The sequence below is a fragment of the Mercenaria mercenaria genome, chromosome 5 (genome assembly GCF_021730395.1).
Source record: "Mercenaria mercenaria strain notata chromosome 5, MADL_Memer_1, whole genome shotgun sequence".
NCBI classification, from domain to species: Eukaryota; Metazoa; Mollusca; class Bivalvia; order Venerida; family Veneridae; genus Mercenaria; species Mercenaria mercenaria.
The window spans coordinates 33,436,694-33,459,796 of record NC_069365.1 but is presented as its reverse complement, the minus strand read 5'-3'; the positions used below and the strand labels follow the sequence as shown (position 1 = coordinate 33,459,796).

General features: G+C 34.9%; 1 protein-coding gene across 3 annotated transcripts in view; it reads right to left on the bottom strand.

Annotated features, from left to right (window-relative positions):
- Positions 1–26: 26 nt before the first annotated feature.
- Positions 27–23,103, bottom strand: part of LOC123556815 (kelch-like protein 8) — a 41,690-nt gene continuing 18,613 nt past the window's right edge. For 2 of the 3 annotated variants that reach the window (XM_045347812.2, XM_053543141.1), the window contains exons 3-9: positions 21,255–21,398; positions 20,306–20,426; positions 19,177–19,345; positions 18,345–18,504; positions 13,434–13,635; positions 11,666–11,790; positions 27–5,800 (exon numbers count right to left, since the gene is read on the bottom strand). In XM_045347812.2, coding sequence (XP_045203747.2) covers positions 5,787–5,800; positions 11,666–11,790; positions 13,434–13,635; positions 18,345–18,504; positions 19,177–19,345; positions 20,306–20,426; positions 21,255–21,398 — 935 coding nt within the window. In that variant the 3' untranslated portion in view covers positions 27–5,786. The remainder of the gene's footprint in view (positions 5,801–11,665; positions 11,791–13,433; positions 13,636–18,344; positions 18,505–19,176; positions 19,346–20,305; positions 20,427–21,254; positions 21,399–23,103) is intronic. The other variant, XM_053543142.1, reaches the window with a different exon arrangement.

Here is a 23,103-nt window from a genome sequence, read left to right as displayed (position 1 = left end):
GCATTCAATACATAAAAAAGGCAACATTTTTTCACATCAACCTTTTTTTATTTACTTAAACAATTGTACAACAAATAAACTGTTCATAAAATAGTTATAAGAATAAACTAATATATAAATAGCTTTATTTATAAATGGGTAAATTTTAGCAAGCAAAAAAATAGCACAATACAAAATGATATAAGCTTAGCCAATACACTAAACCAGTAGTGTTCATAAAACGAAAAATGACCCAGTCATGTGCATGATATTCATGATCTATTAAATGATTCTACATATATGCTTGAAATTTTCATGAAGGCTGCTTCACCTATCACTGAAGCTTACTGAAGTCCTGTGTTCCAGGTAATAAAACTTGAGTAACACAACCAGTCTCAAAACTCCATCTGATTGGAGGTTTCTGCACACATTTTTAAAATTAACCAATCACAAACTACCGGGTAGCATGACGAGACTGGTCTCCAAACTAAAGATGAAAGACTTCAATAGACTTCAGCATTTGTTAACATTAGGCAGATGTATGATTTAACAGGCTAAAAAATGATTTAACAGGCTAAAAAATGAGTAAATTATATAAAAATTATCTGTTCCATCACCATACAGTTGCCAGCATTGAAACTAGACAGATCTTATCCAATACAAGTATCCCAGATGCTAAACCAAATTATTACCAAGAGATTCTTGGGAGTGGCTAAATCATTCTGATGCTTAAATTGGCCTCAGTTACAAACAAATCTGGCTCTTAAAATCTTACTATGGCAGAAAGTGTCAAATGGTCTATCAAGAAGTAAAGAAATGCCCTGCAATATACATAGAATAGTATTGGTGAGAACACATTAAACAGTGATTTACTGGTAAAGTACAAAAATATGATCAACATTATTATATATTTCAACAAACCAGACTTTAACAATTGAGCTTTATATTTGAGACAGATAAATAACGTGGTTAAATATTGTAAAACTGGTAATGAACCAACTCGTGTTTCAGGCTCTCATACTGTGTGATCATAAAAATTGTGGGAGGAATATTTTTGGTGGATTTCATGGTTGTACTGATTGATAAAATGAAATCTGAACATACAAATTAATAAAACTTCTATTCATTTTATCTCAAAAATTTGAAATACAAAACATTTCCATGAAGGAGCAGTTTTGACCAAAATAAAGAAATTTCAAGTCCACAGAATGAAATGATTCCACAGTATAGAAATGTAATGTATAAGTAAACCAAAATGTAAATGTTTCAGTGAAGTAACATTTGCAATAAAGATAGCACATAAACAGACATTCATTGAAACTGTACTCGCTGCATTCTTTCATTTATATAAGAACTCTTAATTTATAATCTTATATAATGGAAAGGAAATTTCCTATACTTGTATGTGTGAGCCAGACAGGAACCTAGAGTCCTTCAGTTCACATCATCAGCACAGCACAGGAAGTGGAAAACTGCATTCATTAATGTGAAGAAGTAGTTGTTAACTTACTGGGCCTAAATGATGATATATGTTAAACCTCTAAAAATATATTGAATGTATCCAAACAGTGGACTGTTAAAGTATCTTTTTTTAAACAATAACAATCACATGTACTTTGTGTAAAGTATTAAAAAATGAAAATGTTGATACACTTCTGTATTTATTTTTGAAATTCAATGTTTCAACACTAGTCCATACTGTATTCATACTTCATTATATACTGGATTTCATACCATCAAATCATGTGGCAGTAACAATTATCACATATTTTATGTTTGAGCTCAATATAAAACAAGAGCACCGCCTTGCGGGTGCTGACGCTCATCTGATTTTTTTTGTATAATAGAAATATTGTCCTACCCATGATTTTCTAAGTCTAAAAAGGGCCATCACTCTTGCAAAAAGCAGGATAGAGTTATGTTTCTTGATGTACAGTGTCCACTTATGATGGTGAAAAACTGTTGCAAGTTTTAAAGCAATAGCTCTGATAGTTTATGAGAAAAGTTGACTTAAACATAATATTCAACCAAGAAAATGATTTTTCTAAGTCCAAAAGGGGCAATAATTATTGCAAAAAGCAGGATGGAGTTATGTTGCTTGCTGTACAGGGTCAGCTTATGATGGCGAACAAGAGTTGCAAGTTTTAAAGCAATAGCTTTGATAGTTTAGGAGAAAAAAGTTGACCTAAACATAAAACTTAACCAAGAAATCTGATATTTTCTAAGTCCAAAAGGGGCCATAAATCTTGCAAAAAGCAGGATGGAGTTATGTTTCTTGCTGTACAGGGTCAGCTTATGATGGTGAACAAGTGTTGCAAGATTTAAAGGAATAGCTTTGATAGTTTAGGATAAAAGCTGACCTAAACATAAAACTTAACCAAGAAAACTGATTTTCTAAGTCCAAAAGGGGCAATAATTCTTGCAAAAAGCAAGATGGAGTTATGTTTCTTGATGTACAGGGTCTGCTTATGATGGTGAACAAGTATTCCAAGTTTCAAAGCAAAAGCTTTGATAGTTTAGGAGAAAAGTTGACCTAAACATAAAACTTAACCAAGAAATCTGATATTTCTAAGTACAAAAGGGGCCATAAATCTTGCAAAAAGCAAGATGGAGTTATGTTTCTTGCTATACAGGGTCAGCTTATGATGGTGAACAAGTATTCCAAGTTTCAAAGCAATAGCTTTGATAGTTTAGGAGAAAAGCTGACCTAAACATAAAACTTAACCAGGCAACGCCGACGCCGACGCCGACAACCGCTCAAGTGATGACAATAACTCATCATTTTTTTTCAAAAAATCAGATGAGCTAAAAATCATAATCTATATAGTAAATGAAAAACTTTTTTTTCCAGGATTTAAATCCTACTTCCTGGTTTAAGCTAGACTGTAAAACTAACAATAAATAAAGTTATCTTGCTTGCTTAGTAGAAAAAAGACAAGATTGTCCATGTGGTTGATCGCCTTACCAGGTAAACATACACAATGTGACGCTATAAACTACATGTATATACAAATTTTACAATGTGTGACTTAAACTCGCAATAAGTTTGGAAGTGTTGCAATGACATGGTACATAAAAAAAACCAGAATCTCGCGTATCTGAAAAGGTAAGACAGGTGTTTCCCTTCACTCGGGGACAACTACACTAGTTTCTCAATCCTAACTGTCCCTCAGTGAAATACAGTTACAGAAGTAGGCATGTAAAATACTTGTACAGTCAAACTTGTCTGTAAATACCACTCTTGGGAAATAAGTGGTCTTTTTTGACAGGAGATATCTCAACACAGGCAAATATACACCACTTATGACTTAACCTGAAGAGAAAATTGTGGCATGTATGAGCAGGTTTTACAGTAGTGGCCTTTACTTGAAGGTGGTCTGGCACAGGTTTCACTTGAATCTTTAAGTGAATCTCTTAAAGTATTATTGCTATAATAGTTATATAAATATAATTATGTAAATCTAAGCTAGAAAAAATGTTTATTTACATGATATTAAAACATACACTGCTATATGCATATAGATAAAAATATAGTTCACTTTTGCAAACAAAAAGCTAGCAGTATTTTGTATTTCTGAAAATATCATATACATAAATGGCACAAAATAGCACTTGACTGACTCGGGAAAAAAAAGGCAAAATAGATTATTGCATGAACTACAAAACAAATTTGAGTATAGATGGCAATTATCATGAGGAAATCTATACAATATTACTACAGAAAATAATTCACTAACTTGTAAGCGACAGAAAGAACTTCAAAATAAATTAAAGCTACATCCTGAACTTGGCCATATATACAGCTGTTACCAGTATTAAGTGTTCTGTTAGTACATGGAATGACTTCATTTCTTCTTTCTATACAAGGACTCACAGTTGCTTTGCTGTAGTTATGAAGTTAAAATGACACCTAATCTGGTATGACCAACTGTCAATCACAGTTGCTTCTTCTTGGTATTGAGAAAATACAAAAACAAGATCTTCATCAAGTGTATCAGCAGATAACTAAATTGTCTCTATTCTATTGGATTCACCGGATCACTACATACATTGTACATGTATAATGAATATTTCGAAGTGAGAGAAATATAAGAATTAATGTGAAGTTTTGTTGAATTCTCCTCTAAACTAGTCCTGTACATGTTTGTCAGGGTCTGTGTCTATAGAAAGTTCATGTAACTACCAATCTACTCATTCAAGGCATTTGTAGGTACGTGCTTGATAAACACATACCAATGTGAACCTCACTGAGGATAAAAAAATTTCACATACTAGTACAGTTACTAGAAACAAAATTTGTTCTGGAGTTGTTCTCTACTTTTAGTCAACAGTGAATTCTGATTATATTATTTCATACCAGGCCTATTTATTTGTCTGGGTTAAGGCATATTGACATGTGGCCTCTGACTTCCAGTCAATGACAGACCTCGAAATAACTAGGCCTGTATGAAATCACTTACTGGTTCAGTGCCTAATTCCGGACACAGTGATTTTATGACGATAACTTTGCATTCTGAAACTGCACTTGCATCACATTTCAAATGTATAATTTTAGGTTCTTTATAAATCTATGCAAAACAAGAAAGTCGTATATTGCTGATTTCATCATAGAAAAAGTCATCCGAAGTGGGCCAGCAAAAGCTGTCAAAATCGACTTTCAGAGTGCTTAAATAATCGGACACTATTTCCGTATGAAATGCAAAGTATCTGTGCACCAAAAAATAACAATGAACACGACTTTGTTTGAAACAAAGCAGTCAGATTCAGTCCTGTAAATGTATACAGACATCTTCGTTCGGTTGAAGTTTTATTACCTGTTAATCACGTGATCATGTGGACTAGTTTCTAATTTAATGTTTAACTGCCAAATAGAACAGTAATATAATATGCAATAAAATCTATCTTAGCGAAAATTAATGTTTACAACTTTTCTCACCCACATGCAGATTCTGTTGCTGTCGTTATACTTTTTGACGCAACTATAATGACGCCGCGCCAATTTTATCTTATGAATTGCTTCCTTCTCTATTGAATTAATTATTATGTAACAGAAGTCGGTTAAATTTCTTAAATAAATGCTGAGGGTAGTACAGAATTGTAAAATATGTTTTTACGTCAGTTTTGATCAACTAAGAAAAAGAGCCGTCTGCAACAGGCAAAATTGTTTTCTCATTAAATTAGTACCTCGCCACACCTGAAATAACTGGCGTGCGCTGTATTACGTCATCCCCCACGACACACAATTTTTACTTTAAGCTGTGCGGATATTTGAAGGTAATTTTCTCTGAAAATACTTACATTTACACACTGTTGTTGACAACTGGTCATCAAAGCGTTCGTTTGCGTCGATCATTTTCATTCCAGTAAAAAAACGTTTTTTAAAGGTGTCCGAATTATTAAGCACCGTCCGGATTTAGGCATTGAACCAGTAATATCATTACAATTTATAACTTTACAAGTGTGTCATGCATATTTCTAAATATCTTTATCAAATAAATACGAAGTAAACTGTAACCATGGCAACCACAATTACAATTACCTAACATGGTCTTACACTTACGATATAGTAACCAATACGTACAGTAAAGTGATTGTAACTTAACAATTATTGTGAACCATGGAAATATTCACACAAAAATTGCACAAAACAACGTAAAAGCTTTCGTTTGGAGAATTATGTTGACCTCTGGGAATGCATTAAAGTGGTCCAGTATATGTTCCCTTATTCTCGAACATGCCAGAGAATGTTTTCATCGGCATCGGACAAGCAGCTAGCCCCGCCCCTGCACGTGTCTCGTACATCTCACTCAAAGTTTCCCAGCTAAAAAACAACAAAAAAACATCCATTAAATTATTTATAGAACATTAATCTATATCAACAATTGGCCTGATAGAGCATCTTCTGCAAGACCAAATTTTCAAGAAATCTTTGTAATTCAACAATTATAAATTGAAAATCCTATTGCTACTTGTCACTTTTTTATTTTAAATAAATACACCCAAAAATGCAGGCACATTATATGAAGCTTATTTGTTGATAAGCCTAAAACACAACTTAATATTTACAACTAATATTTGCTACTAGTATTTTTAAAAGATTTAGCCTGAAGAAATACAAGAGAGATGAAAGAGAAAGGAACACTACATAAAAATCTTGTTGAATCTCTATTCCAACTAGAAAATGCTTTTGTAAAAAAGCGCATGTCTCCCCCAATGCAAAGTCCTATAGACAAGAAGTCAATAGGGGTCAGGGGTGTAAGTCAAAGAGACACTGATGGTTGGCTGCAATAGGGATCATCTACTTGGCATGTCCAGTCATCCCGCTAAATTTCAACACTCTTGGCCTAGTGGTTCTCAAGTCACTGTTCAGGCTCCTGTGACCTTGACCTTTGATCAAGTGACCTCAAAATAAATAGGGGTCATCTACTCTGCATGTCCAATCATCCTATTAAGTTTCAACATTGTAGGTCAAGTCGTTCTCAAGTAATTTCCAAAAAATGATTTTACATGAACAGGCCACTGTGACCTTGACCTTTAATAGACTGACCCCAAAATCAATAGGGGTCATCTACTCTGCATGTTCAATCATCCTATGAAGTTTCAACATTCTGGGTCAAGTGGTTCTCAAGTTATTTATCGGAACTGGTTATCAATGTTCAGGATTCTGTGACCTTGACCTTTAACGGAGTGACCCCAAAAACAATAGGGGTCATTTACTCTGCATGAACAATCATCCTATGAAGTTTCAACATTCTGGGTCGAGAGGTTCTCAAGTTATTGATTGGAAATGGTTTTCCATGTTCAGGCCCCTGTGGCCTTGACCTTTAACAGAGTGACCCTAAAATCGTTAGGGGTCATCTACTCCGCATGACCAATCATCCTATGAAGTTTCATCATTCTGGGTCAAGTGGTTCTCAAGTTACTGGCCGGAGATGGTTTTCAATGTTCAGGCCCCTGTGACCTTGACCTTTCACAGAGTGACCTCAAAATCGTTAGGGGTCATCTACTCTGCATGACCAATCATCCTATTAAGTTTCAACATTCTGGGTCAAGTGGCTCTCAAGTTATTGATCGTAAATGGTTTTCCATGTTCAGGCCCCTGTGACCTTGACCTTTGATGGAGTGACCCCAAAATCGATAGCGGTCATCTACTCTTCATGATCAATCATCCTATGAAGTTTCAACATTCTGGGTCAAGTGGTTCTCTAGTTATTGATCGGAAATGGTTTTCAATGTTCAGGCCCCTGTGACCTTGACCTTTGACGGAGTGACCCCAAAATCAATAGGGGTCATCTACTCTTCATGGCCAAACATCCTATGAAGTTTCAACATTCTGGGTCAAGTGGTTCTCTAGTTATTGATCGGAAATGTTTTCAATGTTCAGGCCCCTGTGACCTTGACCTTTGACGGAGTGACCCCAAAAACAATAGGGGTCGTCTACTCCAGCAGCCCTACAACCCTATGAAGTTTGAAGGTTCTAGGTCAAATGGTTCTCCAGTTATTGCTCGGAAATGAAGTGTGACGTACGGACGGACGGACAGGGCAAAAACAGTATGTCTCCTGGGGGAGACATAATTATTTACAACAATGAATTAATTTTGAAAACTATTGTTTGAACCACTTTAATTAGTAACAGATTTTTTATGAATTTAGGCTTTATTTTGCAAAACCCAGGTATAAACTACACATCTTTCTAAAGACCTCCGAGGATAGAAGGATCTTTGTTTTATTCTAAAATATCTTTAATAATCTCAGTTTTATTACCAAAACTTATTTTTTTAAGTTTTAGTGCAAAATATCATTGAATCATTTAAATACAAAACAATCAGACAGAGGATGCAATTCCCTATTTTGCCTATCGCTTATATATATAGCTTTCTGGTTGATTTAATAACAACATCTATAGAAACGTATTCTGCAAACTTTTGAAAAAAAAGTTTATTTCAGTTCTGTTGTTTCTCATGTTTTAATAGGAAATAAAACAAGTATCTGTCTAACAAAATGCATCTGAATTCTGATTATATATATCCAAGATGCCTAAAAAACATTTCATAACAAGCACAATTTCTTACATGCAGGTATGACTAAATTATTTCACAGATGATGATATAATTTCACTAAAAGTGTAAAATTGTCATTAACTATGTTCTAGATCAGTTCTTCATAAAATGTTAACACAATGTCAATTACACAGAGCAATGTATTTATAAGCAAAGTATTAAATGTACTTGTGTATAAATTTTGTATTAAGTTTTATTGTTAAATATCCATGAAACTAACCTAACCCATTCCTTACAATACACAGCATACTTCCATAGAACTCTTGTGAATTAGTCATACATGTATTTCTTCAAAGATATTGACATATTCTCATCATTTTACTTCAAAGATATTGACATAAATTCATCATTTAACTTCAAAGATATTAAAATCAAATCATGGATAATGTTTTCTCCTAATTTTACTTCTACTCTTTGTCAAACAAGATATATAAAACATGCATTTTATCAATAGAAAAGGTAAGAACTTGTGCTGTTTTGTGATTGGTTACCAAACAATTAGTAGAAATACAATACTAAGACTATACATATCTCTACAGGTTTTCCTTCAGAAAACTCAAGCTGTTTTCCCACATAGATGACATCCAGATAACAAGAGCTGTCCATAAGACAGCACACCTGACTTTTCTCAGTGCTTGACTCTCAATTAGAGCTTTTGCCAGTAAAAACTTTATAAAACTTTAACCAAAAAAGTCTAAGTTACAAAGGGGCATAACTGTCAAAATTCAAACATTGTGGGAATTGTTTCTCCTGGTGTAGACTTTGATAGTAAATAACTATTGAAAGTTTCATGTCAATAGCTTCGATAATAACAGAGATATTTGACATTATCAAAAACTTTAACCAACAGTGACAGCAACGCCGGGGCAAGTGCAATAGCTCTACTTTTTCTTCGAAAAGTTGAGCTAAAAAGTATACATTTATTACTACTGCTTAAACATGAAAGGTTTCAAGACAGAAAATCTGGTTGCTATTTCAGAAAACAGTCTGAAAACAAATAAAAGTCTACATATAGAAAAACACTAAACAGAGAAGCTATTATATCCTTTGGACACCAACTTTAAACAAGAGGACCATGATGGTCCTGAATCGCTCACCTCTTCCCACATGACCCAGTTTCGAGTATGATGTCGTTTTTTCTATTATTTGACATAGTGCCCTAGTTTTTGAGCTCATTTGACCCAGTTTTGAACTTGACCTAGATATTATCAAGATAAAAATTCTGACCAATTTTCATGAAGATCCATTGAAAAATATGGTCTCTAGAGAGGTCACAAGGTTTTTCTATTATTTGACCTATTGACCTAGTTTTCGAAGGTACGTGACCCTGTTTTGAACTTGACCTAGATATCATCAAGGTGAACATTCTCACTAACTTTCATGAAGATCTCATGAAAAATATGGCCTCTAGAGAGGCTCAAGGTTTTTCTATTTTTATACCTACTGGCCTAGTTTTTGACCGCACGTGACCCAGTTTCGAAAACTACCTAGATATCATCAAGGTGAACATTCAGATCAATTTTCATGAAGATCCATTGAAAAATATGGCCTCTAGAGAGGTCAAAAGATTTTTCTAATTTCAGACCTACTGACCTAGTTTTTGACTGCAGTTGACCCAGTTTCAAACTTGACCTAGATATCATCAAGATGAACATTCAGACCAACTTTCATACAAATCCAATGAAAAGTATGGCCTCTGGAGAGGTCACAAGGTTTTTTTATTATTTGACCTACTGACCTAGTTTTTGATCCCACATGACCCAGTTTCGAACTTGACCTAGATATCATCAAGGTGAATATTCTGACCAATTTCCATGAAGATCCCATGAAAAATATGGCCTCTAGAGAGGTCACAAGGTTTTTCTATTTCAAGACCTACTGACCTAGTTTTTCATCGCAGTTGACCCAGTTTCAAACTTGACCTATATATCATCAAGATAAACATTCAGACCAAATTTCTTACAGATCCCATGAAAAATATGGCCTCTAGAGAGGTCAAAACGTTTTTTCATTATTTGACCTACTGACCTACTTTTTGACCGCACATGACCCACTTTCGAACTTGACCTTGATATCCTCAAGGTGAACATTCTGACCAATTTCTATGGAGATCCCATGAAAAATATGGCCTTTAGAGAGGTCACAAGGTTTTTCTATTATTTGACCTACTGACCTAGTTTTTGAGGGCATGTGACCCACTTTCAAACTTGACCTAGATATCATCAAGATGAACATTCAGACCAAATTTCATACAGATCCCATGAAAAATATGGTCTCTAGAGAGGTCACAAGGTTTTTCTATTATTTGACCTACTGACCTAGTTTTTGAAGGCACGTGACCCACTTTCAAACTTGACCTAGATATCATCAAGGTGAACATTCTGACCAATTTTCATGAAGATCTCATGAAATATATGGCCTCTAGAGAGGTCACAAGGTTTTTCTATTTTTAGACCTACTGACCTAGCTTTTGACCGCACGTGACCCAGTTTCGAACTTGACCTAGATACCATCAAGATGAACATTCAGACCAACTTTCATACAGATCCCATGAAAATTATGGCCTTTAGAGAGGTCACAAGGTTTTTCTATTATTTGACCTACTGACCTAGTTTTTGACGGCACGTGACCCAGTTTCGAACTTGACCTAGATATCATCAAGATGAACATTCTGACCAATTTTCATGAAGATCTCATGAAATATATGGCCTCTTGAGAGGTCACAAGGTTTTTCTATTTTTAGACCTACTGACCTAGTTTTTGATGGCATGTGACCCAGTTTCGAACTTCACCTAGATATCATCAAGGTGAACATTCTGACCTACTTTCATAAAGATCCCATGAAAAATGTGACCTCTAGAGTGGTCACAAGAAAAAGTTTACGGACTGACGCACGCACGCACGGACGGACGGATGACGGACGCTGCGTGATCACAAAAGCTCACCTTGTCACTTTGTGACAGGTGAGCTAAAAAAAACTGAAACTTTGTAAAATTTATCTCACTCCTGCTCTATCTATTTACCTCAGTGGTGTAGGAATAGGTTATATCATATAATAGCTACTACGTAAATCAAGACCTTTAGTCTCTTTAGGAAATCTTACACTAGTTAAACTTATCTGAAGTACTGGAACTGGCAAAATGCCTCATTACAAACTTGGACAATTCATGTTCAAAGCTTTTTTCATTGTTCTCAGATTGGTCACATTTATATTCATGGCAATGACATCATCGGAGTACAATGACTAGGTCAGGCCCTATTAACATTGTGATGGCAAATGCTCCAGAAAAATAACTCAGCCAGGCACATTCACATAATGATGTCAAATAAGGGCTGAGCAATGAATGTTTTGAAAGTACTAATATCATAATTATGCGTAAATATGTTACAGGTGTCCAAAGGGTATATTCAAACACTTTAATTTCAGAGAGCTCTAGTGCAGGTATAAATAACCATAGGTTGAATCCTATTACAACATGCATAAATTAGAAAAAGATAAATTAGTCACTAACAACAGGAACAAAACAAGAAAACTCAAGATGCTGACAGTGCAGTGTGAAATGATACATAAAGCCTACATGCTGGAAACTGGCACAGCACATTAACGATACAGGGGAGTTTCATACCTGCTCCCCCACAATTTGTGAAATAATTAAGGTCGGAACTGTCCGGAATCAGGGACACAGGTCCAGGTAACAGAACAACTCCAGCCCCAGCACGAGAAATCTCTATATTGGCCTCTTTTTCCCAACTATATATAAACAGGAATTTAAATATGTATTCATTGCTGTAGTCATTGGACAAAACATTCAATTTTATTGAGACATCATGCAAACTGTTTTTATTAAAGACATTTCCAACTTAGAATGTACAATTTACTTTGCTCTGCCTGCTCTGATTGATATTACATTTGATTTGTTTGTTTTGGGTTTAGCCCAATTTTCCAACAGTATTTCAGTTACATAACAGCAGGCAGGTAACCTAACCAGTGTTCCTGGAATCTGTACCAGTACTTAACTGTTTTCTGCTAGTAACTGCCAACTTCTCCACATGAATCGGAGGTACAATTTCAGACAAACTGTCTTTTATCAAATCGTCTAGCTTGTGACCCTGCGGTCTGTAGGTCTTGCACTCTATTATGTTAAGCGGGCAGGCTGATCAATGTTACAAGATCAAACTCAGATATTGGTAACATAAAAAAATTGTTGTTTAAATATATTACAACCAAAGATAAATTCCCTTCTTCAAATACTTGTGACTGACTTCAAATGCTTTATACATAACTTGGGGTTCAAACTAGAAGTATTCACTTAGTCCCAGACTAGTAGATTTTGGTTTGGACTAACAGTTCATTGGACTTGTGTTTCAGGCTATTAAATAATCAATGAAACATTTGCCAAAGAATTGTTAATTCATACATGTTTCTTTTTTTTTTTTATTTATTTTTTTTCTTTTTGATGGAACAATTTTAGGGGTTTTTTTTTAAATGTTGGTAAAACACTTTTAAATGAATCTTCAGGGAAAAACTATTTTAGAAGTCATAATAATCAACAAATGAATTTGTTTACATTTTCTTAAATTCAATTTAAGCTTTTACAACATTTGCTAAAAAGCAATTGTATGTAAATTTTCATAACATGTCAAATAATTATATTTCTAACTGACTGAGAATGATCAAAGTCCATGCAGGACTCATCACTGCCATTAATGACTTGACTTTTTCAGACAGAAATCCCACATACTGACATTTTTTTGTTGTTGATATTTTTTCATCTTTCAGAGTCTGTTTTCATCACTGATGTTGAAATTCAAAAGAGACCACAAAGACTGTATTTAATAAGAAATCTAAACTGATCTTTTCCAAGCCATGTATTATCTTCAAATCATTAACACATTTTTTTTTATATTACACAAGGTAACTGCCTGTCAAATATAAGCAAAGTCTTTAAGCAGAGGTAAATAGTTTATCTCCTTAAAGCAAGAGGAGGCAAAGTTAAGCCGGCAATAAATGTCTTTTACACTCGAAATTTTTAAGTCACAGCAAAACTAACACAGTTTCATTGTTTAAGTTTCTGCAATTATTATACAAGTAGTTTCTATTCCATGTGTTATATTTCTCTGTTTACTTCATTTTTTTTTATTAAAACTACCGGTAGCTTGTAAGACAAATGACTGTTAAAGATTTACATTATAATATTTTACTGTGTGATTTAAACGATTTTTCATACTGTTTCATGATAATTAATAAACTGAGTTTTTAGAGCAGGGTTTGAAGCCAGATGGAAAACAGACCTGGAACAGATATCTTAAAATACCACTGAATCTGCGTTACAGCTTTTCAACTATGTTTGAATACATTTGATAAAGTATATAAATATTTGTTATATCAGTTACCTGTCTGTAAGAGGGTTGTAGGACTCTACAGAGTTTAGATAGTTACATCCATCATGGCCGCCCACAGCGTATAGCCTCCCTCCGAGTGCCGCCACACCAACACCTCCACGGGGACAAGACAACCTGGCGACTGGGGTCCACTTGCCACTACGAGGGTCGAACTTCTCACATGTGTCTAGTGAAGCATTGTCATCAAAACCACCTGTCATTCAAATTACAAAATACCATTATTTCATTTTATTAATTAAGGCAGTTAGCTTATCCATTTATTTACAGATGTCTTGTTCCAAAATAAACATTTCTTGAAAACATTTTTTCTGTATCTAAAGCCCTTTTACCTGCAATTAGAGTTCAGTTAAATGAATCTCCACATTAAGTGTTTACACAGTGGATTCATGGCAAGACAGAAATGAGCCAAGCCATGAGAAAACCAACATAGTGGCTTTGCGACCAGCATAGATCCAGACCAGCCTGCGCATCCGCGCAGTCTGGTCAGGATCCATGCTGTTCGCTAACAGTTTCTCTAATTCCAATAGGCTTTGAAAGCGAACAGCATGGATCCTACATAGTGGCTTTGCGACCAGCATGGATCCAGACCAGCCTGCACATGGCACGGCTCAAATATTTTTCACTCATTGAATACCTGTTGCAATATTTCCATGAATGAATAGCAGCAAGTGAAAATGTAAAAAATCTTTTTTTCATAATTGAAATATATTTAGATATTACATTTAAAACATTTAAAGCAAACAAAACGATCTTTAAATTTATGAAATCTATGAAATAGTTTAACCAATATCTACCTATTCTGCCCATGCAATATGGCACAAAATGTCATGTCAAAATAATTCTATTGGAAAAACTTAAAACAGTTCCATGACATTTATAGATTTCTGACTGGGGTGGGCACGTTTTTTACATTTTTGATGGTACATAATGTACACCTAAGTCTTTAATGAAGTTGATACAAAATTTTGATCATTTATATAACAAATTATAACATGTTCTTCCATGTTCCAGAATTCTGTACCAGTAAAATCATCATTGTGATAATACAACAGTTCGAAACACTGAAATCCACCATTATATTTAATGAAGCACTGACAATGAAACATAACACAAATTGTTTAAATCAACTTTATTGTTTACTTCGATAGTTTGGTCTGATAGTAATTTAAACAGAAATGTTTTTAATTTCAATTTCTTTTTAATATAATAATTTATTTATTATGATCTCAAATCACTGATGGGTAACAGCCAGTGCTCCAGATAAGATGTGTATTAGTGTAAATTACGCTTTGAAATAATGCATATACGCATGTCTTGATAATTTTTAAGTGTATAAAAATAAGTATGAAATTACAGAAAAGCACACAATGACTTTTTACAAGCGTAAAAAATCTGAATCGTCTGGATGCTTTATGTAACACAGCACGGTTGGCATTAATTCTCCCACATTGAACGTACACATGCATTGAAAGGTACTCTATAAATCTAGGTTAAACTATATTATACACTCAATGCGTGCGTAAATCAAATAGTTGGGAATTAATATTGATGGTACTGCAGTGTATTTTAAAGCGGTGTCGATTTAAAATATCAACTTCCAGTGCGGAGTAAACAACAAAAATGTCCACTCTACACATTCTTTAAACCAACAAAAATGATCCCCAAAACATAGCTAAAGGTTTATTGAGTATTCTATTGGATTCGGTAGCAATGTGAAGCCCAAGCAAGCCAAGGGAGAAAAATAAAGAGCAAAAACTAGAATGTTGAATTGAAACTGAGCTGCAAACAAATTCATGGGTGTTACACCCAATAAATATAACTGATTTCTTTTTTTTTCACAGTTACAAATTTTCAGGAGAATTACTCCTAGTCAATTTTAGATTTACCCATTTTACTCATACACAAAAAAATATGACGAGTAAATACTCATAGGCCAAAAAAATGATCTGGAGCCCTGAACAGCCTATGTTATTAAAGAGATAGATCTGCAAGTTAGGACACCTCATTTATTACCTAACTGTTTGTGAATACAGACTTTATGAAGTTTGTTGAAATGAACCAGTTTTGGAACATTTCAAGAACTAGAACATTTATTTGAACACTGTTTAAATATTTTATACAGTACAGTTTTTTTCTTTTCCCTGATAAAATCAACAAGTTATAATTGGCCAAAACAGATTTGTTAGAAATTGCATTACTGTAAAAGCAGAAATTTTCGTGAGGGTTTAATTTAAGCTAGGTCGCTCACCTAGCAAATATTAATCCTCGCGTAAAGATTAACCATTAGTATAATGCAAATCAAGCAAATCTTGTCATTACATTATTATCTCTTCCTCAACATAATATAGAATGGAAACGGCCATATTTACAAAAACGTGATATGTTCTGCTTTCAGTAACAACTACAGGACAGTATAATTCTAAGATAAATAGAACAAACCATATTAATATCTAATTCAGAACCAATACAAAAACTTTTGTGATTCCAATGTGTTTAATTAAACAAACATTGACATCTATGCCCCTGGTACAGATTACATGGAAAGCAGTGACCCTACAATGATATTTGTTACAGGTATAGAGTCGTGAAGGTTTACAGGTTAATAAAAGGTGTTAAAACATCCCTACAATTCCGTAGTGATCAATTTTTATGGTACAAGTATTATGGATCAATAGATATTTAACAGTTAAACACATCTGTCTGTATGTAACACTTTACGACGTGTAACTTCTATGGACACTTTTCTCTACAGTTTCTTTCTGTTGTGGGTCTACTTTGTGATGCATGGCTCTCTGTTTGTGTTTGGAGTGCTCTGTGCTTCTGGGAAATCTTTTTTATCAAAAAGCCGAAACAAGCAGGATATCTTTTTTTTTTAACATTCTAGCATAAAACTGCTGTTCTTGTCACTTTTCAGGGGTGTTTTAACAGGACAGAAAACGTGTGTTAACAAAGAGATTCTCGCGCTCGCATGCTGTTATAACACCTTTTTATATATGCGCTTTCCGTGGCAAAGCGTAAACGTCATTCGGCCCTAAAACAGATAATTCAAAACGAAATGACGTCAACGTTAAACAAGAGCTGTCCGTAAGACAGCCAAGCTCGACTATTCGAAATATTGTTCCAGAAGCAGGAAAATATTACCCAAAAAGGTTAAATATCAAAAGAGTTTTAAGTTCAAAAGGGGGAATAATTTGACCAAAATGCATATCAGTTATGGGACTTGCTGCTATCAACTAGTTTTATAACCCCGGAGGCACATGTGAAGTTTCAATTCAATATCTGCATTAGTTTTGGAGATAGAAACTTGCATGTAAAACTTTAACCAGAATTTTCAAAGTCCAAAAGGGGGCATAATTTGCCCAAAATACATGCCAGAGTTATGGGACTTGATCCAGTGAGGTTAGTAATTCATCTAGAAAAAGAAAAAATAAGTTTCAAATCTATAGGCCTTTTAGTAATAGCTGTATGTACTTGCATGCAAAACTTTAACCAGAATTTGCTAAGTCCAAAAGGGGGCATAATTTGGCCAAAATGAAGGTCAGTTATGGGACTTGCTGCCATCAACTAGTTTTATAACCCCGAAGACACATGTGAAGTTTCAAAACAATATCTGCATTAGTTTTGGAGATAGTAACTTGCATGTAAAACTTTAACCAAAAATTTCTAAGTCTTAAAGGGGGCATAATTTGCTCAAAATACATGTCAGAGTTATGGGTCTTGGCCCAGTGAGGTTGGTAATTGATCTAGAAAAAGAAAAAATAAGTTTCAAATCTATATGCCTTTTAGAAATAGCTGTATGTACTTGCACGCAAAACTTTAACCAGAATTTTCTAAGTCCAAAAGGGGGCATAATTTGGCCAAAATGAAAGTCAGAGTTATGGGACTTGCTGCTATCAACTAGTTTTATAACCCCGAAGACACATGTGAAGTTTCAAATCAATATCTGCATTAGTTTGGAGATAGTTACTTGCATGTAAAACTTTAACCAAAATTTTCTAAGTCCAAAAGGGGGCATAATTTGCTCAAAATACATGTCAGAGTTATGGGACTTAACCCAGAGAGGTTGGTAATTGACCTAGAAAAAGAAAAAAATAAGTTTCAAAGCTATATGCCTTTAACTGATGGCTGTATGTACTTGCATGCAAAAACTTAACCAAGGTGTGACGCCGACGCCGACGCCAGGGTGAGTAGAATAGCTAGACTATTCTTTGAATAGTCGAGCTAAAAACAACTCAGACATTCCCGCGCATTTCATGGAAATTTAATGACGTTGAGTGACATTGTATTCTTCTATCAGATTTTACGCGTTTTATGCTAGAATAGCGTTAGCGCATGTTCATTTCGTGTTATAACGTCTTCAGAATCCCTCGGGATTCTGCAGATGTTACAACACGAAAAAACATGCGTTATCCCTACAATGTCGCAAATATAAAACCTTGTGAACATACTCAATGTTTCAAATTTGCTAATTTTGACCCAGCGAAATTAAGTTTTTTTTACAGAACATAACTGCCTTAGAAATTCTAAAATTTCCAAATACCTTATTTCCAAGAAACATAATTATGGTTGTTTTTGACAGGTTTTAATCATCCAAAAGAGGTAAAGAAGGCAATCAAATAAATAATAGTGGTAGTCTGTGGGGCTTAAACCAGTAAGATTCAAAACAACACAGTTCAGGTTACAAATGACATTCAAGCTTTAATGGTTTAGAAAGTCCCCAGTTGTGCCTGACTACAATATTTCAGGTGTGAGCTGGTAGAGCCACCAACATTCCACACACTAGCACACAAGCCAGCTGGGCTCAAACCTACACAGTTGAGTGGCAAGTAATTCAAAGTTGGAGACCTTAACCACTTGGCAGTAGATGCCCCCCATATTTGGGAAGAGAAGACTTTTACTCACCCACAGCATAGATATATCCATCAAGCACACCAACACCAGCCCCTGCACGTTTGTTCCCCATAGGGGCTAACACTGTCCACTTGTTGACAAATGGATCATAACATTCACATTTATTGAGAGAAGATGACCCATCATTGCCTCCAATAGCATACAGGTTTCCCTGATACAAAAGATCATAGATTAAACACAATTACAACATACATTAACACCTTCGAATGTGACTTTTTCGCTACCAGTACTTCCTATAACTTAAACTGAAATTATAATCTTTTCCTAACATAAAAAAGAAATTCCCTGAACTGGCTCAAGTGTAAAATGATTTGGCAAAAAATAATTCTGGATAACAAAAGCACCAGATTCAAATTGTCTACGTATTTATTTATTTATTTTTCTTTTCTTTTCACTGGGTTTAGAGTCACAATGACATATTTAAGTTCATATGGCGGCTTCTTCCAGTTGTGATGGTGGAGGAAGGCCAGGTGCCTGACTGGGTAGGTACCAGAGTAGAACCACTGACCATAAGCAAGCTGGATGACTTCAAATCCACACTGGTGAGGGGCAAGCGATTCATCTATAGACCTTACCAACCTTATCAGGACGGTCGCTGAGTCTGCGTAATTAAGCAAAAATATATACTCCAGATCCTAACAAGAAAAGCAATGCTACTGATTAATAATTATGAATTCAGCCAAAATTTCAGATATAGAACAACTTTTTCAGTTGTTTTGTTCAATTTGCCTTGATGAGAGCTTACTGCTCCTTATTCCAAAACTGACTACCTTATGAAAAGAAATCAAACGCGGAATTTATAAAAGACAGACATGTTTCTTACCTTTAAAGCAGCAACACCGACACCGCCTCTCGGCAAGTTCATGGAAGCAACCTGTGTCCAGCTGTTAGCTCCTGGATCGTAACGTTCCACTGTGTCAAAACAAGTCTTGTCATCCAGACCTCCCACAGCGTATATTGCACCTCCCAAACAAGACAAACCCAAACCACGTCTAAATATACACACAGAAATATCTTAAATTGCAATTCTTCTTATTACACATATATGAAAGAAAACAAGGAATAATATATAACTGTGGCCCTAAAGCTTCTTTGTAAGTGGTATAAAGTACAGCAAAAGCAAAATAAATTAAGATCTGTCTGAGAAGACATCATGCTTGATTATTTACATGTAGAAATGGTATTTTTGTAACAAGCAACAGGTAATCTTAAAAGTAATGTTAATGCTCACAAACAATAACTTAAAATATGTTTAGTACAGTTTTTAATTCAAAGTAAAAAGGAGCATAATTCATGAAATATTGGTGCAAGAGTAAATAACCTATACCAACAAATGCAATACATTACACATGTACAGTAACCAACAGTCAATGGCACATACGTAGCAAAATACATGAGACAACACAATAAAGGGAACTCAGTCCCTTATTTTTCATTGTGTTAGTTTATACATGTCCTTAAAGGTCCATTACTAAGGGAAAGTGAGTTGGCAATTTTTTTCATAGCCAGTGCATAGACTTCTGCAAGACACTAAATAATGAAGATTGGCAGGTCAAAATTTACAGAAGGTCTTTGGAACTCAGAGAAATGTATGTGTATTATGTTGAAATATCAATGAATCGACAGAATGACCCCCCAGGTCTTTTTAACTTTCTTCATATTTCATAGAAAAATAATTGTACATATACTGTGATTTATTTCGAATTTCTACATACCAACTTTCATTTTCCAATAAAATGAAATAGTTTCTGTGCTTTTTAAAAGAAATTAAAATGTTCACTTTCCTTAGTATTGGACCTTTAAAAATACCTATAAAAATTTTCACAAGGGATCTTATTTCCATTTACACTGTGATGAAGCTGTCAATTTGTGACATTCTTTCATACCAGAACTACTTTTAACTCGGTTCCAAAATAGTTTTATTTGATTTTGGAATTCTGTAAACTACATACACGCCTGTTTTCTGTGTAACCATTGACGCAATTTTCTTCCATTTTGCTGTGCTCGGGTCGAACACCTCCCCGCTACCTAAATGTTTGCTTCCATTGTGCCCTCCAACAGCATATATTTGACCTGAAATACATTGTTTATTTAATATGTTTCCTTCTACTGTGCCTCATACAGCATTATATCTGACCTGAAATGCATTGTTTGTTTGCTTCCATTGTGCCCTCTTACAGCATATATCGGATATTGGCTATTGTATGATAAGGGCTTTACACTTTGTTCAACAGTTGTTGGAGTTCTGTAATAAAACCAAGTGTTCATTACTTCTGTACCAGCACTAACTTGTGACCTGAAATATAACTTTGGTATTCAATTTCTAATGAACTTGTCATCTCTACACACAAACTTACACACGACACTGAATCCCTCCTCTAGCAAAAGAGACATCTGTATTCATCACAGACAGCCACTGTAGTCACAGCGAAAGCCATGGTAGTCACAGCGAAAGCCATGGTAGTCACAGAGAAAGCCATGGTAATCACAAAGCCAAGGTCATCAGAGGAACAGTAATGGTAGTCACAGAGAAAGTTGCGGTCAACACAGAGTCAGCTTTGATCTATCTAGTTAACTGAGTAGTTTGCATTCAAATGTTGTTAATCATTTTCAAAAGCTTAAGTTAGATTATATAGATTATTTGCAAAATGAATAATTATGAAAGCAGCACACATTCCTTATTCTAAATACCTGGTCTCAGATGATAAAAGAGTATAATACACACATGTACCAAAGAAAACCCTTTATCTAATAAAAGCTCAAATTTGCCAACATCAAAACAAAGAATTATAGGCATTAGGGCTATAGACAAACCATCAAATCATTGCATATACAATATTACAGTACTAGTAACTGGCATCAAACTGAACAGTCACAAAGAAATAGATGCACAGTATTTACCATTGAAACAACAGACACCAACATGGCGCCGCCTTGTATGCATCTCAGTCACCTGGTACCAGCGGTCTTTCATTGGGTGGTAACATTCTATCGTCTTGTAGGGGTCACCTGAGGCACCACGCCCTCCAACACAAAACAATACACCTACAATGTCAATACAGAACAAGGTAACAATACAAAGGCCTGAAACATATAACAGAACTACAAATAAAGAATGTATCAGAAAACAACCAATGCACTCATTGTGTATAAATCATAAAATTTACTGTAAACAGTACATGTAAAGTATTCCAGATCTGACATTTTTCACTGGCTGAACAGAAAACAATAACTGTTGTAATTTACTGAAATTAAAGAACAACTTCTGACAGCTTTTCAATAAGCCCTTGGTCAAACACAACATTTAGAACTATCATTTCAAGTACTTACCAAAACAAGAGGACCATGATGGTCCTGAATCGCTCACCTCTTCCCACATGACCCAGTTTTGAGTATGACATCGTTTTTTCTATTATTTGACATAGTGACCAAGTTTTTGAGCTCATGTGACCCAGTTTTGAACCAGACCTAGATATTATCAAGATAAAAATTCTGACCAATTTTCATGAAGATCCATTGAAAAATATGGTCTCTAGAGAGGTCACAAGGTTTTTCTATTACTTGACCTATGGACCTAGTTTTTGAAGGTACGTGACCCTGTTTTGAACTTTACTAGATATCATCAAGGTGAACATTCTCACTAATTTTCATGAAGATCTCATGAAAAATATGGCCTCTAGAGAGGTCACAAGGCTTTTCTATTTTTATACCTACTGGCCTAGTTTTTGACGGCACGTGACCCAGTTTCGAAACTGACCTAGATATCATCAAGGTGAACATTCAGATCAATTTTCATGAAGATCCATTGAATAATATGGCCTCTAGAGAGGTCAAAAGATTTTAATAATTTTAGACCTACTGACCTAGTTTTTGACCGCAGTTGACCCAGTTTCAAACTTGATGTAGATATCATCAAGATGAACATTCAGACCAACTTTCATACAGATCCCATGAAAAGTATGGCCTCTAGAGAGGTCACAAAGTTTTTTTATTATCTGACCTACTGACCTAGTTTTTTATGGCACGTGACCCAGTTTCAAACTTGACCTAGATATCATCAAGGTGAACATTCTGACCAATTTTCATGAAGATCCATTCAAGGGTATGGCCTCTAGAGAGGTAACACGGTTTTTCTATTTTAAGACCTACTGACCTAGTTTTTGATCGCAGTTGATCCATATTCAAACTTGACCTTTATATCATCAAGATAAACATCCAGACCAACTTTCATACAGATCACATGAAAAATATGGCCTCTAGAGAGGTCACAAGGTTTTTCATTATTTGACCTACTGACCTACTTTTTGAAGGCACATGACCCACTTTCAAACTTGACCTAGATATCATCAAAATGAACATTAAGACCAATTTTCATACAGATCCCATAAAAAATATGGCCTCTAGAGAGGTCACAAGGTTTTTCTATTATTTGACCTACTGAACTAGTTTTTGATGGCACGTGACCCACTTTCGAACTTGACCTAGATATCATCAAGGTGAACATTCTGACCAATTTTCATGAAGATCTCATGAAATATATGGCCTCTAGAGAGGTCACAAGGTTTTTCTATTTTTAGACCTACTGACCTAGTTTTTGACCCTATGTGACCCAGTTTCGAACTTGACCTATATATCATGAAGATGAACACTCAGACCAACTTTCACACAGATCCCATGAAAAATATGGCCTTCAGAGAGGTCACAAGGTTTTTCTATTATTTGACCTACTGACCTAGTTTTTGATGGCATG